General features: G+C 42.1%; 1 protein-coding gene across 3 annotated transcripts in view; it reads left to right on the top strand.

The window, feature by feature from the left end:
- Positions 1 to 642: 642 nt before the first annotated feature.
- LVRN (laeverin) overlaps positions 643 to 16840 on the top strand; it is a 79085-nt gene continuing 62887 nt past the window's right edge. For all 3 annotated transcript variants that reach the window (XM_061429947.1, XM_061429948.1, XM_061429949.1), the window contains exon 1: positions 643 to 1498. In XM_061429947.1, coding sequence (XP_061285931.1) covers positions 810 to 1498 — 689 coding nt within the window. In that variant the 5' untranslated portion in view covers positions 643 to 809. The remainder of the gene's footprint in view (positions 1499 to 16840) is intronic.

Consider the following 16840-nt stretch of genomic DNA (forward strand, 5'->3'; position numbering starts at 1 on the left):
AGACACAGCTTTCTGCCTGGTCTCTTCCCGAAGTAAAGCAGCCTTCACCTGGAGACGCAGACGCCACGCTCGTTTGTCTGTTTGTTGTCCCCTCTTCCAGCCCCACTTCCCAAGCTGGGAAGAGGCTCCGGGACACCCTGGACTTTGTTTCCAACCTCGCACTTGTTGCCTGGACCGCGTGAGTCCCGAACTTATCTAGAAAGCTAATTTAGGGCCAAAAATTTGGTTCCGGAAGTTAGTTCAGACAGAGGGACTGTCTCTTGGAGGATCATCTCAGAGCGTATCCTCTAAAGTCCCGGTCCTTAAGTCGCCACCTCGGCTCCTAGCCCTAGAACCCCCAGGTTGGGGGCGGCAGGTGTGCAGCCCGAAGCATCACTACTGTCAGGGAACTGAGGGTCCTCTGTAACTGTCTCTTTTGCGACAGCACTCGGTACCACACCGGGGCACCCTCAACAAACCCCATGAATCCAGATACCCCCGTCAGAGATGCCCCCTTTCCAGTCTGGTCCGACCGCACCGATTCTAAAAGCCTCTTCTGCGGTGTCCTTCGCTGCGGACTCCAAGAGGCGCGCGCGCTTGTTTGCGCGCGTCCGCCTCCTCCCCCGGCCCTGGCAGGGGGCGGAGGGTGGGTGGGCAGAGGACCTGGATCCGATTAGCTGGGAGGGGAAGCTGTGGTCCCAACCACTCTCTCGTGTGTCCTCGAGGAGGAGGGAGGGACGGTGCTCGAGAGGAGGGGCAGGGGTCCGATCACCGAGCGCTCAGGCCCCGGGGTCTGAACGCTCACGTCTCCCCCACCCTGGGCCGCGGCCATGGGACCCCCTTCCAGCTCCGGCTTCTACGTGAGCCGCGCCGTAGCCCTGCTGCTGGCGGGGCTGGCCGCCGCGCTCCTGCTGGCGCTGGCCGTGCTCGCCTCGCTGTACGGCCACTGCGCGCGCGTCCCGCCGTCGGAGCTTCGGGACGGCGGGGCTCCGGCTGCCGCGCCCTCCCTCCCCGGCAAGCAGGAGCCGACCTCGCAGCCCGGCCCCACTCCGGAGCCCGACGTGGCGGCCACCCGGAGCAGCTGGCGACCTCCAGGGCCCTGGGACCAGCTGCGCCTGCCGCCCTGGCTCGTGCCGCTGCACTACGAGCTGGAGCTGTGGCCCCGGCTGCGGCCGGACGACCTCTCGGCGTCGGCGTTGCGCTTCACTGGCCGCGTGAACATCACAGTGCGCTGCACCACGGCCACCGCGCGGCTGCTGCTACACAGCCTCTTCCTGGACTGTGAGAGCGCGGAGGTGCGCGGACCCCTGTCCCCGGACGCTGGAGACGCCACCGCGGGCCGGGTATCTGTAGTGGAGATGTGGTTCGCGGTGGACATGCAGTACCTGGTGCTGGAGCTCGGAGAAGCCTTGCAGCCCGGGAGCCTCTATGAGCTGCAGCTCAGCTTCTCCGGCCCAGTGAGCCAGGACACCAGGGAGGGCCTCTTCCTCAACCTCTACACGGACCAGGGTGAGCGCAGGTAAGGGCAGACCGGCCTGGGCCTCGTCCACCCCCGGCTCTAGGGCCCCCGCGCAGGCTGCGGGTCTAGCTGCCTCGGGGTGCATCTCTTGGCCCTTCGCAAAGATCGCCAGCCCAGCCCTCACGACGTTTTCTTCTAGAGTCAGAGGGTGAGCGCCTCCTTCCTCCCATCCCTCCAGAAACTGCTCGGAATAAAAGGCTTTGGAGACTGTGGTGCTTCTTCCGGCCAGGTTTCAGCCCCCATCCTTGCCCATCCAGATTGTTCCTATCGTTGACCCTTTTAATTTTCTTGTTCTCTTCAGAGAATCCCTTTACCTGTAATTCAGGACGTTCTCTAACCCAGATTATCCTCAGGGCAATGAGTAAACCCTTTGCTACTCAAAGTTTGGTCCGCGGACCAGCGATAGGTGTACCGTCTGGGAGCTTGTTAGAAACGCAGACGCGTGGGCACAATCTCACCCAAGGGGATATGCATTTTAACGTTGGTCCTCGGATGATTCGCCCGCGTTAGAGTTGAAGCTAGGCGCTGGAGCACCCTTGAGGCTCTTCCTCCTTAGCGTCCTTCTACGCTTTTTGTGCTCTGCCTCTGTTAACTGGAGGCGCCCTAACTGCTGCTCTTGCAACAGAGAGACACGTCCGGGCTGTTTGTGCATCGCTTTTTCTTTCTTTGCCAAGGTTCTCCCAAAACTTCAGAATCACCTTTCATTACTGCCCTCCCACCCCTGCCCGGCCCTGCGTGTCGTTTTGCTGGTGAGCAGCGGGCATCCCCTGCTCTTTCACCGCCTCTGTGTCGGCGTTCAAGTAAAAACAATGACAGGGATTGCTTTTCAAATAAAAGCTCCCCTCTGAGCCTGCAAGCCCACAAAGTGTGCATGTGTGTTCTCTTTACACTCTTCTGCGATAGTGTCTCCCGCACGGAATGTTTCCAGCTTAAGAATTGCCTCTTGCCACGCTCTGGGACCCCATCACTGACCTCAAACAAGCACCAGAAACTGATTTTTTTCAAACTCGTGAGCTCCTGCTTAACTCACGTACTCGGGGAACATTTGCGGTTTACACAACTGCATGTACTTTTCCCTTTATTATTAGAGAAAATGTTCTCAGATGTTCTCTGAGGGAAAGAAACCCACTAAATTACCCCCTAAATCTTCTGAACTATTTTCGAAACTTCAGGGGTTTAAAATAAATTTAACAAGCTGGCCTAGGTGGGTGTGTAATCTCTAAGTTTTGTTTTTAAGGACAGCATGCTTGATTTTTCTCTTAAAAATGCATCAGTGCTTGAGGAAAAGTTCTGAAAAGTTTCTCCTGAGGATGCGTTCCTGCACTTACAGGGCTCTGGAAACCTTTTGAAATAACTGAAAAGGGGTGCTTTTTAAGCACACCTGTCTGCCAGTGTTTTGTGCTTTAGTAAATTTTCATCTGTTCACCCCTCCCTTCCTCCTGTCTTAATGAGGCTATGGCCAGGACAAACGACCCTAGCAGACACAGGAAAGGAAAGTCCCTTTTCATTTTTCTGTGGTGCTGGCAACTCTAGCGGTAACTAGAAACCATATTTTGAGAGCATTCAAATTCAAATAAGCAGAAAATTAATGAAGTCCTACAGATGTTCATAGACCTATAGGTGGGGTTCTGGAACTGTGGCATCTGAGAGGAGCAGTTGCCTGGAAGTTGTTCTCGAGTCTCTGCCTCTGAAACCAGGAAGAAGAGAATCCTGCAGTTGCACTTGAAACCAAGGTCACAAAGAACCTGAACAAAACGATGACTTGTGAGGGGGCACAGTTGGAAGCCCAATAGGCTTCAGTCTTAACTATGTGACTTGAGCTAGTCTCTTCACCTCTCTCAGTTGCCTCATTCATGTAATAGACATAATACATGTCAATCTTTAGAATGTTGTGAGAGTTGAATGGGAAAAGGGGGATCCTGGCTGGTATATTACTAGCGTGTGAGATGAGTGCAATTGTGTGGTAGTTTGAGCATAGAACTGGACATGGAACAACAGACTGGTTCCGAATAGGAAAAGGAGTACGTCAAGGCTGTATATTGTCACCCTGCTTATTTAACTTATATGCAGAGTACATCATGAGAAACGCTGGACTGGAAGAAGCACAAGCTGGAATCAAGATTGCTGGCAGAAATATCAATCACCTCAGATATGCAGATGACACCACCCTTTTATGGCAGAAAGTGAAGAGGACTAAAGAGCCTTTTGATGAAAGTGAAAGAGGAGAGTAAAAAAGTTGGCTTAAAGCTCAACATTCAGAAAACGAAGATCATGGCATCCGGTCCCATCACTTCATGGGAAATAGATGGGGAAACATTGGAAACAGTGTCAGACTTTATGTTTTGGGGCTCCAAAATCACTGCAGATAGTGACTGCAGCCATGAAATTAAAAGATGCTTACTCCTTGGAAGGAAAGTTATGACCAACCTAGATAGCATATTGAAAAGCAGAGATATTACTTTGCCAACAAAGGTCCATCTAGTCAAGGCTATGGTTTTTCCAGTGGTCATGTATGGATGTGAGAGTTGGACTGTGAAGAAGGCTGAGCGCCAAAGAATTGATGCTTTTGAACTGTGGTGTTGGAGAAGACTCTTGAGAGTCCCTTGGACTGCAAGGAGATCCAAGCAGTCCATTCTGAAGGAGATTAGTCCTGGGTGATCTTTGGAAGGAGTGATGCTAAAGCTGAAACTCCAGTACTTTGGCCACCTCATGCGAAGAGTTGACTCATTGGAAAAGACCCTGATGCTGGGAGGGATTGAGGGCAGGAGGAAAAGGGGACGACAGAGGATGAGATGGCTGGATGGCATCACCGACTCGATGGACGTGAGTCTGAGTGAACTCTGGGAGTTGGTGATAGACTGGGAGGCCTGGAGTGCTGCAATTCATGGGGTTGCAAAGAGTCGGACACGACTGAGCGACTGAACTGAACTGAACTGACCGGTATATAAGCTATGTAGTGGTGGCCACTATCATTAGCTCGGGTATTATTATTAGGCACAATCTCCTGTTATCTAAGCATGAAACCTGCCACATTACTGATAGATAAAATTCTAAGACTATTTCTACATGTGAAAAAGTTGCCTACTGTCTTCACATTTTTCTTGGGTGTCTCTAATTCCAGCCTCAGTGATTGGGACATGTTTACTTCTGTTCCTAGATGGTGTCTTATCACAGTCCAGACAGGCTAATGTTTTTAAATAATTTTACTCAACTCTAAGGGAAGAGAGATGCGGCTTGGATCCCTAGGTCAAGAAAATCCCCTGGAGGAGGGCATGGCAACCCACTTCAGTATTCTTGCTTGGAGAATCCCATGGACAGAGGAACTTGGTGGGCTACAGTCCATGGGGTCACAAAGAGTCTGACACAACTGAAGCAGCTTAGTGAACACACACACACACACACACAAGGAAAGAGAGAAAGTCAATCCAGGAAGTACAAAGAGCATCACTATTTGATACTTGTAAAGTTTAGGGAACGATTTTCTAGCTTCAGAAGTTGCTGGGGATGCCTTCTACTCATTCTCAGCCTTTTTCTACTTGACAGGTGACTTTACGTCTCTGCCATAGGATCCATCTACTGCATGCCTTGGACATGTGCATCTTCCATGTGTGGAAGGTTGAGAGCAAGATCCAAACATTAATGTCCCTCTAAGCAGGATTTCCCAAGCTTCATTTGCTGGCATCTGACTGTGTTCAGATTTTGCTGTATTCACAAAACTCTGGCGGTGTGTGCTCAGTCACTTCAGTCATATCTGACTCTGTGACTCCGTGGATGGTAGCCCACCAGGCTCCTCAGTCTATGAGATTTCCCAGGCAAGAATACTGGAGTGGGTTTGCCATGCCTTCCTCCTCCAGGCGATCTTTCCCACCCAGGGATCCAACCTGTATCTTCTGCTGCATTGCAGGCAGATTCTTTACTGCTGAGCCACCAGGGAAACCCATCTATGCCCATATTATTTGCTTAAAACGTTTCTTGATTTAAGCATAAATGTTAACTAGATTTATTGAAGCCACTCTGTATCATTATTATAGATGAAAAACCACTTGAAATTTATAGAAAGGAATGGCACAAATACAAGAAAACAGAACATTGTTAATATGTTCCACCTATTATTATTGCCTGCTGAAGGATCTGAAGGCTTTGAATAGGAAGACTGTTGTCTCTTGGTTAAAAAGGGAAATTAGAATTAGTTATTTAAGACAAATAACACCAAGCCAATGCTTTCTCTTGACCAAATCAGAATGATTTGTAAAACTGAAAAAGGACTGACTTTATCATGTGTGAGCCTGATCTATGGAATAGTGTGTCTGAGGGTTACCAAAAATCTTTCTCCATCTATGCTTTGGGAAATCTTGCATTGCAGTGTGGTTCACAATTCAAGGTGTATCAGAAGCCCTAGAGGAGCTTGTTAAACATGCAGAATCCAGAGGTACACCCTCAAAAATGCCAGACCAGTATGATGATGTTCATAGCAACTGTTTTCACAGGAGCTATAAGGTAGAAGGAACCCAAGTATCAATTTATGGATGAAGGGAAGAAACAAAATGTGGTATATACTCACAATGAAATATTTTTCAGCCTTAAAAAGGAAGGAAATTCTGACCCATGCTACTACACAGATGAGTCCTGAGGACATTATATAAGGACCTAGAACAGTCAGATTTATAGAATCATAAAGTAGAATGGTAGTTGCTAGGGGCTGGTGTCATGGAGAGTTTTTGTTTGATGAGTATAGAATTTTAGTTTTGCAAGATGAGAATTCTGGAGACTGGTTGTAAACAATGTGAATGTACTTAACACCACTCAATGTTATACTTTAAAATGGTTAAGATGGTGAATTTTATGTGTATTTTTGACCGTTTAAAAATTTCAAAAGCAAAAAATTTCTAGAGCAGTGAGTTTTGAGTGAGGGTTTGGAAATTTGTATTTTTTAACAATTGCTGCAGATAATCATCTTTTCATGCTTATTTGCCATCTTTATATCATTTCAGTGAAATGGCTCTTCGTGTCTTTTGTCCATTTTCTAATTGAATTGTTTTGTTTCTTTACTGTTGAGTTCTGTTATTTCTTTATATATTCTACACCTGAGTCCAATGTGAGATAGATGGCTTAAAATATCATTCTCCTAGTCTGTAGCTTGTCTCTTAATCTTCTTAGCAAGGTCTTTCAGAGAGCAAAAAGTTTTAATTTTAAAGAAGTCCAGTTTATCAAAAATGTTTAATAGAACATGCTTTTGGTGTCATGTCTAAGAATTCTTTTTTTTTTAAGAGAGAGACTATTTTTTTTAAGAGAAGTTTTAGGTTTAGAACAAAATTTAGAGGGAAGTATAGAGATTCTTCATCTATCCCCATGCCCCAACACATGCTTCCGCCCGTGACCTGCTGCTGCTGCTAAGTCGCCTCAGTGGTGGCTGACTCTGTGCGACCCCATAGACGGCAGCCCACCAGGCTCCCCCGTCCCTGGGATTCTCCAGGCAAGAACACTCAAGTGGGTTGCCATTGCCTTCTCTGTCCCCCATGATCAGGCAATCATTAAAATGACCCTTTTTAAAAAAAAAACTAAGGTTGCATCTATAGAAATACATAGTTTACCCTAGGGTTCACTTTTGGTGGTGTGCATTCTGTATGTTTGATCCAATGTATGACATATCCATCTTTATGTTATCACACAGAGTATTTTCACTGCTCTGAAAATCCTGTTCTCTGCCTGTTCATCTTCCCACCATCCACTCTGCCCAGCAACCACAGATCTTTTCGTTGCCTTCATAGTCTTGCCTTTTCCGTATGTCACATAGTTGGAATCATACAGAATATCAGCTTTTCAGCATGGCTTCTTTCACTTAGCAATATGCATTTAAGGTTCCTCCAAGTCTTTTTATGCCGCAGCAGCTCGTTTCTTTTTAGTGCTGAATAATATTCTGTTGTCTGGATGTACCATAGTTTATTTATCCATTGACTTACAGAAGGACATCTTGTCTGCTTCCAAGTTTGGCAATCACGAAAAAAACAAAACTCTATGGCCAGGTTTTTGTGTAGACATACATTTTCAACTCCTTTAAGTAAATACCAAGGTGCATAATTGTTGGGTCACATGGTAAGCGTGTGTTTAATTTTGTAAGACACTACCAAACTGTCTTCCAGAGTGGAGGTGCCATTCTGTAATCCCAACAGCAGTGAGTGAGAGTTGCTTTTGCCCCATATTCTTATCAGCATTGGATGTGCCAGTGTTCTGGATTTTGGCCTATATTCTAATAAGTATTTCGTTTTCATTTACATTTCCCTGATGACATATGAGGTAAAGCATCCGTTCATATGCTTCTCTGTATAGTTTCTTTGGTGAGTTATCTGTTGAAGTCTTTGGCTCATTTTTTAATTGAGTTATTTGTTTCCTTTCTAAAATTTATTTTATTGAAGTATAGTTTATTTACAATGTTGTGTTAAATTCTGCAGTACAGCAAAGTGATTCAGTTACACATACATAGAATGGAGTTGTCTTCTTTTTCTTCCTTGGGTGTGGGAGGGACTGCGCTGAGAAGCTTGCAGGATCTTAGTTCCCCAACCAGGAATTGAAACGAGGCCAAGTCAGTGCAAGTGAGTCCTAACCATTTGGACCACCAGGGACTCCCCCCTTGTTTTATTATTGTTGAATTTTCAGGAGTTCTTTGTATATTGTAGATAACAGTCCTTTATCAGATGTGTCTTTTGCAAATATTTTCTGCCAGTCTGTCGCTTGTCCTCTTTTTCTCTTTATATTGCCTTTCACAGAACAGAAGTTTTTTACTTTTAGTGAAGTCCAGCTGATCAATTATTTCTTTTATGGATCTTGTACTTGGTGTAGTATCTTAAAAGTCATCACCATATCAGGGGTATTTAGACTTTCTTCTGTGTTACCTTCTAGGAGTTTTATAATTTTACATTTTACATCTAGCTCTATGAACACTGTGAGTCAGTTTTTATGAAGGGTGTAAGGCCTGAGTGTGGTTGTCTAGTAAGAGGTTTCCTTTGCTCCGTGGTTTTGTCTTTGCCTCTTTGCCAGAGATTAGTTGACTCTATTTATGTGGGTCTATTTCTGGGCTCTCTATTTTAGAAAGCCCAGAAATATTTAGAAGTATTTCTGTTGCTACTTCTGGGCTATTTTATGCCCTTGACCTACTTGTCTGTTCTTTTGTCAGTACCACACTGTCTTGATTATTGTAGCTTTAAAGTCAGTCCTAATATCAGGTAGTGTAAATTTTACAACTTTGTTATTTTCCTTCAGCGTTGTGTTGGGTATTCTGAGGTTTTGTTTGTTTGTTTTTGCATGTCACTGTAAACCTTAGTGGACAAACCTTGTTTGTCCTTAACTTGCTAGGATTTGAATTGGGATTGCATTGAATCTGTAGATCAAGTTGGGAAGAAATGATATGCTGATAATATTGTCTTCAAATCCGTGAATATGAATTTGTTTCATTTGTTTAGTTCTTTTTAAAATTTCACACATCAGAGTTTTCCATTTTTTCTCTACCTAGATCTTATACGTATTTTGTTAGATTTATACCTAAGTGTTTCATTTTTAGGGGCACTAATGTAAATAGCTGGGCTTCCCTGGTGACTCTCACACAGTAGAGAATCTGCCTGGAATGCTGGAGACCCAGGTTCAGTCCCGGGGTCAGAAAGGTCCCTTGGAGAAGGGAATGGCTACTCACTCCAGTATTCTTGCTTGGAAAATTCCATGGATAGAGGAGCCTGGCAGGCTACAGTTCAGTATTCTTGCCTGGAGAATTTCATGGACAGAGGAGCCTGGTGGACTACAGTCCACAGAGACTGAATGACTTAACACTTTTACTTTTTCAGTGTAAGTGGTATTGTGTTTTTAATTTCACATTCCATTTTTTCATTGTTGGTATATAGGAAACAAATTGACTTTTGTGTATTAACCTTGCATCCTGCAAATTTTCTATAATTGCTTATTAGTTACAGGAGGTTTTTGTCAATTCTTTTGGATTTGTAGAAAACCCAGATTATGATGTAATCTGCAAATAAGAGTGTTTTATTTCTTCCTTCCCAATGAATACACCTTTTATGTCCTTTCCTTGACTCATTGCATTTGTAATGACCTCCTGTACAGTATTGAAAAGTGGCAAGAGGAGACATCCTTGTCTTGTTTCTGATCTTAGTGGAAAGCTTCAAATTCTCACCATTAATTGTACTGTTAGCTGTAGATTTTTAGGACTGAGTAACACTTTCACTTTATCAAGATTAGGCAGTCCCCCTCTATTCCTACTTTACTGAAAAATTTAGTCATAAATGGGTGTTGAAGTTCAGCAAATGCTTTCTTTGCATCTATAAAGTGGTGATCACGTGATTTTTCTGTCTGTTGATGTGCTGAATTATACCAATAGATTTTTTTAATGTTGAAAGCAGTCTTGCATACCTGGGATAAATCTCACTTGATTGTGGAGCATAATTCTTTTTATGTTTTGTTGATCTGGTTTGCTAATATTTTGTTGAGGAGTTTTGCATCTGTGTTCAGGAGGGCCGTTGGCCTGTAGTTTTCTTTTCTTATAATGTTTTGTTCTAATTTTGGTGTTAGGGAAATGCTGGCCTCATAGAATGAGCTAAGAAGTATTCCTTCTGTTTCTTTCCTCTGAAAATGATTGTAAAAGAATTGATATTCCTTAGATGTTGGTAGAATTCACCAGTGAATCCATCTGGGCCTGATGATTTCTGTTTTGAAAGGTTATTAATTATTGATTCAATTTCTTTAATAGATATAGGCTTTCTCAGATTGTTTCTTTTTGTATGAGTTTTGGTATATTGGTTCTTTCTAGGAATTGGTCCATTTCATCTAGATTATCAAATTTATGGGGATAAATTAGTTCATTCCTTATTATCCATTTAACGTCCATAGGATCTGCAGTGATGTCTCCTCTTTAATTTCTGATATTGGTATCAATATAATGGGATAAATATATACCATAATTATTACTTTTTTCTATTTTTTGCCCTTGTTCTTTATACTTATTTTTCTCTTCCACTGTTTTTCTGCTTTTCTTTACTATGTTGGATTTTCCAGTCTATGAACATGAAATAACAGTTCATTTATTTAAATCTTTAATTTATTTCATCAGCATTTTATCATTTTCAGCATATAAATCTTATACCTGTTTTGTTAGAGTTTTGCCTAAGTATTTATTTTTACTTGAACAATTATAAACCATATTGTACATTTAATTTTAGTTTTCATGTATCTGTTTCTCCAACATAGAAGTGCTGAGTTTTGTGTACTTATCTTATATCGGAGGACTTGGTAATCTCACTTGAAATATCTAGGAAGTTTGTTTTTTTTAATAGATTTCTTAGGATTTTCTGTGTAGATCATCGTGTCATCTGCATATAGAGGCAGTTTTATTTCTACCATTCCAATGCATATGCCATTTCTTTTCCATTCTTATCTTACTTTGCTGGCTGAAATTTCTAGCACTATGTTGAATAAAAGTGGAAAGAGTGGAGATTCTTTTCCCTAATGTTAGGGAGAAAGTTTTTAGCCTTTTACCATTAAGTATGATTTTAGGTGGAACTTTTTGTATGTGCTCTTTATTAAGATGAAAAAGTTCCTGTTGAGTCATAGTATTTCTGGCTTGCTTTTTTTTTTTTTTAATCGTGAATAGGTGTTGGATTTTGTCACACATTATCATTAGCTGTCACAGGATAGAACGTAATGGATAATGGAGCACACAGCAAAATTAGCAAAAGGGCACCTGAGGATCTCAGAGCAAGACCCTTCTTCCCTTTATGGTGAGCATGGTTGGCAGTCAATGTGGCATCTAATTTATATACTAGAAATGGCTTAGGCCAATGGGCCCTGATTGTGCAAGTTATCTTTGTGATTGATTTGAGACCTGAGGAGATGTAGAATTGTTTACATGGGATAAGGATATTGACTAGGAAACTGAAGAGGAGCCACTATGCCAGGGATCAAAGTAACTGTGTTGCAGTGAATGCTGTGGAGTGGTTGTGCGAGGCATGGTTCCAGAGGGAGCTGCAGCCAGGCTCAGAGGACTGGCCTTGCGAGCAAGAGCCCAGATGAGCACCATGCTATCAGTGAGAACTACTGGACCTTGACTGTCATGCAGGAATCATTTACAAGTCATACCAGTCAAGAGAATGCAGTTAAACCAGTATGGTAAATCCAAGAAGTCCTCTCCTTTCAAGAGATCTCCTCTTTCTCTGCTGACATTCGGGTGTGGGAGAAAGCATCTTAGTTCTCCTGGACTTAGGAAATAAAAGATCTCTGGAAGGTAATTTGGATTTTGAATGACTATCCCTGCAAACAAGACTGTTTTGAAATCAGTAACAATGAGTAACCTATAATTGGCAAACTTGCATTTTTTTCCTCTACCAACTTTTAGTACAGGGGTTCCAGAGTATGAAGTCATAGGACAAGATTGCTTTATATGTCTGAGTTTTGGTAAGTAAATTTCGACAGTTAGTTCCCTTCATGTAAAATAAAGGTTTCCTCCAACATGAATGAGTAGAGCTTATAACATTTGGATTCATCCAAGCTTTCTAAACCGTTCTTCTCCATAAAACAATATTTCATAAGTTTCTTCTGACCTTTGGAAACTATTGCAGAGAATACTTATGCTAAATGCCAGTTTCTCAGCTCATGAAGCTTTACTTAGCCATCTGATAACAGGGATATTATGAAAATTGAAGTAAAAAACATATTCTTTTCTTTCCCGGTAAGTATGAGTCACTCAAATGGCCTTGGACTACAGAATGGCTAACAGGTTGTGTTTGGCTGTTTTAAAGATGTAAATTGGTCTTTTCTAAAATGTCTTTCTGAGGGCAAAATTGGCTATAGCAGTATTGAGAATATTAGGGGACCATGTTCCACTTATACCTCTTGAAGATGAACTTGGCCTTCCCTGAGACGCTTGCCCATAATCACTAATCCCAATTAATAAATATACACCTTTGGGGTCAATTTCATGGGAGTGATATTTTGCCACTACTAGTTATGAGAATTTTTAAATATGCATCTCTTCATTTACTGTGTGCAAGATTTATGTTAGGATAGGGTGGACATGAGAAGCATGGAATCTAACTCCATGAAAAGCAGTTTAAAACCATGACAGTACAAGAGCCACCTCCTTATTCGCATAAGTAGATTGAGTGGGCTTGCTGCTGCTAAGTCACTTCAGTTGTGTCCAACTCTGTGCAACCCCAGAGACGGCAGCCCACCAGGCTCCCCCGTCCCTGGGATTCTCCAGGCAAGAACACTGGAGTGAGTTGCCATTTCCTTCTCCAATGCATGAAAGTGAAAAGTGAAAGTGAAGTCACTCAGCCGTGTCCGACCCTCAGCGACCCCAAGGACTGCAGCCCACCAGGCTCCTCCATCCATGGGATTTTCCAGGCAAGAGTACTGGAGTGGGGTGCCATTGCCTTCTCCGATTCAACTGCATAAATGTAAAGATGTTAGTGGCTTTATTCAGTGATGCATAAATCAGGCAGTATCCCATCTGGCAAATAGAGAAGTGCCCACAGGAGCGCTTAAGAATGAAAGGTGTACTGGCAGAAGTGGGCAGAACAAAGTTATCCTGGCAAAGAGCTGACTGTTTACGGCAAGGTCATCTTTCTTCGGGGAACAGCTAGGGTCTATCAGACACATAACCTCACTAGAGATAACTAGGGTAATTCCAGGTTGAATGGTTTAAAATTCCATTCCTGGGAGAGGCTGAGACTATAATTATTCAAGTCTTGGTTTGGTAATGTGGGCATAGGACAATGACTCCATTTTGGGCCTGTTATCTTGTTTTCAACAAATAAAATCTTTTAAGTTTACTGTGAAGAAAATGGCCCCCTTTTGTTTGAAAAAATCTGAAGGTCAAATCTACATTAGAAATGACAACCCTTGCATAACCTGCTCATGGCACTTTTGAGAGAATGTACCCTACATGGGCCATATACCAGTGATCTTCTCCCTGTATTCCCGTTCCAGCTTTCTTTACTATTTACATGATACATCTTTTTCTAAAGTTTTACTTTTAACCCATATGTGTCTTAATAATAAAAATGAATTTATTATCAAAACATAGTATTAGGTCCTTTTTTTTTTTAGTTCTACCAGTTTGTTGTTACCAAGCCATCTTCCTCCACCCTCTGCACGCATGCTCAGTCATGTAACCCCATGGACTGCAGCCCGCCAGGCTCCTCTGTCCATGGACTTTTCCAGGCAAGAATACTGGAGTAGATTGCCATTTCCTTCTCTTGGGTCTTAAAGTCTGACAATCTTTGCCCTATAATTGGGGTGTTTAGACTATTTGCATTTGATGTAGTTATTGAGTTGATTGGACTTAAATCAACTATCTTGCTATTTGCTCTTTATTGTCTAAACTGTTTTTTAATTCTGTTTTTCTCTTTTTTTTGCATTAAGTAGGTTTTAGTATTCCACTTAATATTAACTCAGCTAATTAGTTATGTCCTTTTGTATGTGGTTGAGGTGGGAAGTAGGGAAAGAGGATAGCTCTAAGGTTTATAATATGTGTCCCAAACTTACCACAGGCTAAAGTCAAATGAAATTACTTCTCATATTATGTATCAATTTTAGAAGCATATCCTTTCATTTTACCCACCCTCTACTTTGGGCTATAGCTGCTACACATTTTAATTTTATATAGGTTATAAACCCCGCCATATACTGTTACTGCTTTTCCTTTAAACAATTAATTGCTTTAAGATAAATTTTTACAAAAGAAAAAAATTCTTTTTATTTACTTACATATATACCATCTGCAGGGCTCTTCATTCCTTTGTACGTTTCAGTTTCCATGCTGTATTATTTTGCTTCCATCCAGAAGACTTTAATATTTCTTCAAGTTTAGGTGTACTGGTGATACATTCTCTTGGTTTGTGTCTGTCTGAAAATGTCTTATTTTTCCTTCATTTTTGAAAGATATTTTTGCTCAGTATAGAATTCTAAATTGGCAGGTTTTTGTTTTTAATTTCTGCACTTTAAGGATGTTACTTCATTGACTTATGAATTAAATAGTTTCTGAAGAGAAGTCTAGAAACTTTAATTTTTATTCCTCTGTATAAGATTTGCTCACTGAGATAATCATATGATTTTTCTTTTTAAATTTGTTAATGTGGTAAATTACACTGACTGATTGACTTTCTAATATTAAACTAACATTTTACTGCTGTGGTAAATCCCACTTGGTCTTGATGTATTATCCTTTTTATGTTTTGTTGCAGTTTACTAAAATTCTGCTTATAATTTTTTATCTTTGCTCATGAGACATGTAGACTTGTGGTTTTTTATGTTGTCTTACTTTTTTCCTTGCAATGTCTTTGTCTGGTTTTGGCATCAGAGTAACACTGGCTTCAAATAATAAATTTGGAGGTATTCCTTCTTTAATTTTCTGAAAAAATTTATGTAGGATTGGTATTATTTCTTTGTTAAATGCTTGGTTGCTTTCCACCAATGAAGCCACCTGGGCCTGGAGCTGCTTTGTGGGATGGTTTTTAACTACAAATTTGTTGTTGTTCAATGCTTAGTCATGTCCAGCTCTTCCTGACCCCACGGACTGCAGCATGCCAGGCTTCCCTGTCCTTCACCATCTCCCGGAGTTTGCTCAAACTCATGTCCATTGAGTCGGTGATGCCATCCAACCATCTCATCCTCTGTCATCCCCTTCTCCTCCTGCCTTCAATCTTTCCCAGCATCAGGGGCTTTTCAAATGAGTCAGCTCTTCACATCAGGTGGCCAAAGTATTGGGGTTTCAGCTTTAGCATCAGTCCTTCCAATGAATATTCAGGACTGTTTTCCTTTAGAATTAACTGATTTGATCTCCTTGCTGTCCAAAGGACTCTCAAGAGTCTTCTCCAGCACCACAGTTAGAAGGCATGAATTCTTCGGTGCTCAGTCTTTTTTATTGTCTATCTCTCACATCCATACAACTGAAAAAAACCATAGCTTTGACTATACAGACCTTTGTAGGCAAAGTAATGTCTCTACTTTTTAATATGCTGTCTAGTTTTGTCATTAATTTTCTTCCAAGGAGCAAGTGTCTTTTAATTTCATGGCTGCATTCACAATTGAAAATTAAGATCTTTATTTGGACAAATTAAGATGAGGATAGCATGATCAAAATCAATCATTTTGTGCAGGTGTCTTATTAAAGAGTGAACTGTGAATTGAAAAAGACTCCAGTTATTTTTTATGCTAAGAAATCTGGCACAGTCCTCAGGGTATGACACACAAGAGAGAAATTGAGTAATATTAGGGAAGAATTTAAAAGTCTCAAGACAAGTGCCAGGCATATGATATGGTTGGTGTCACAGAGACAAGAGGTCACAGTTCATTATCCTATAGAGGTGTCGAACCCATGTATTTTCTGTGGCTGAGTTGTTTTCTCTGGGAGATGGTTTACTCTGCAGGGTTTTAGAGCTTGTATCTTTGAAAACAAGTGTAACTAGCATATTGAAAAAGCATACCTCATATTTCAGCAAAAATGCAGTTGTTTTTCTCTCACTCTCTCTTTACAGTTTTGTCTCTGGAGTATTATCTCCTGCCTGAATCCTCTAATATTATATATATATGAAAATGCAGGTATCCTCAGTCATGTCTGACTTGTTGTGACCCCATGAACTGTAGCCCTGCCAGGCTCCTCTGTCCATGGAATTTTCCTGGCAAGAATACTTGAGTGGATTGCCATTTCCTTCTCCAGGGGATCTTCCTGACCCAGGGATCAAACCCACATCTTTTGTGCCTTCTGTATTGCAGGTGGATTCTTTCCCACTGAGCCATTGGGGAAGCCCCACATGAATACTCTAGCAACCCATAATTGTTTACTAATTCTTAAGTAACAGAAGATCTATGCTCACTAAGTTACAACCATTATCCAGATGCAAAAAAATTTAGAAAATCCAGTCTTGGATGATACTCAAAACTCTGAACTTCAGTTACTATTAAATCTCCTTTTTTCTCTCTCCAACCTTACTTCTCGGAGCTTGGGCTAACTTCAGGATGGAAGCCTGCAGTGAGATAGAGGGCGGTGGTCCTTCCTTCCCTCCACCTCCTATTTTGAGACCCCCACTCCGACCTGAGAGCTGTTGTTTCAACCCCACCAGGTCCTGGGAGGAAGACAGGGAGAGGCAACACATGGGGCAGCTCTGACTCAAACCGGTACTCTCATTGTTTGGTCTCACTCTGGTCTAGCACAGGCCTTTTTCCCTGGAGATGTCATGTTCCCAGACTCTTCAGAGCTTTCTCACTGTTTCTTTTTCTCCTACAATTCTCTTGTCCTTGCAGGATGCTTCTCGTATTTCTCTGTTCTGATGGTCACTTGGGACTCCT

Source organism: Bos javanicus, chromosome 10 (genome assembly GCF_032452875.1).
Source record: "Bos javanicus breed banteng chromosome 10, ARS-OSU_banteng_1.0, whole genome shotgun sequence".
Classification (NCBI taxonomy): domain Eukaryota; kingdom Metazoa; phylum Chordata; class Mammalia; order Artiodactyla; family Bovidae; genus Bos; species Bos javanicus.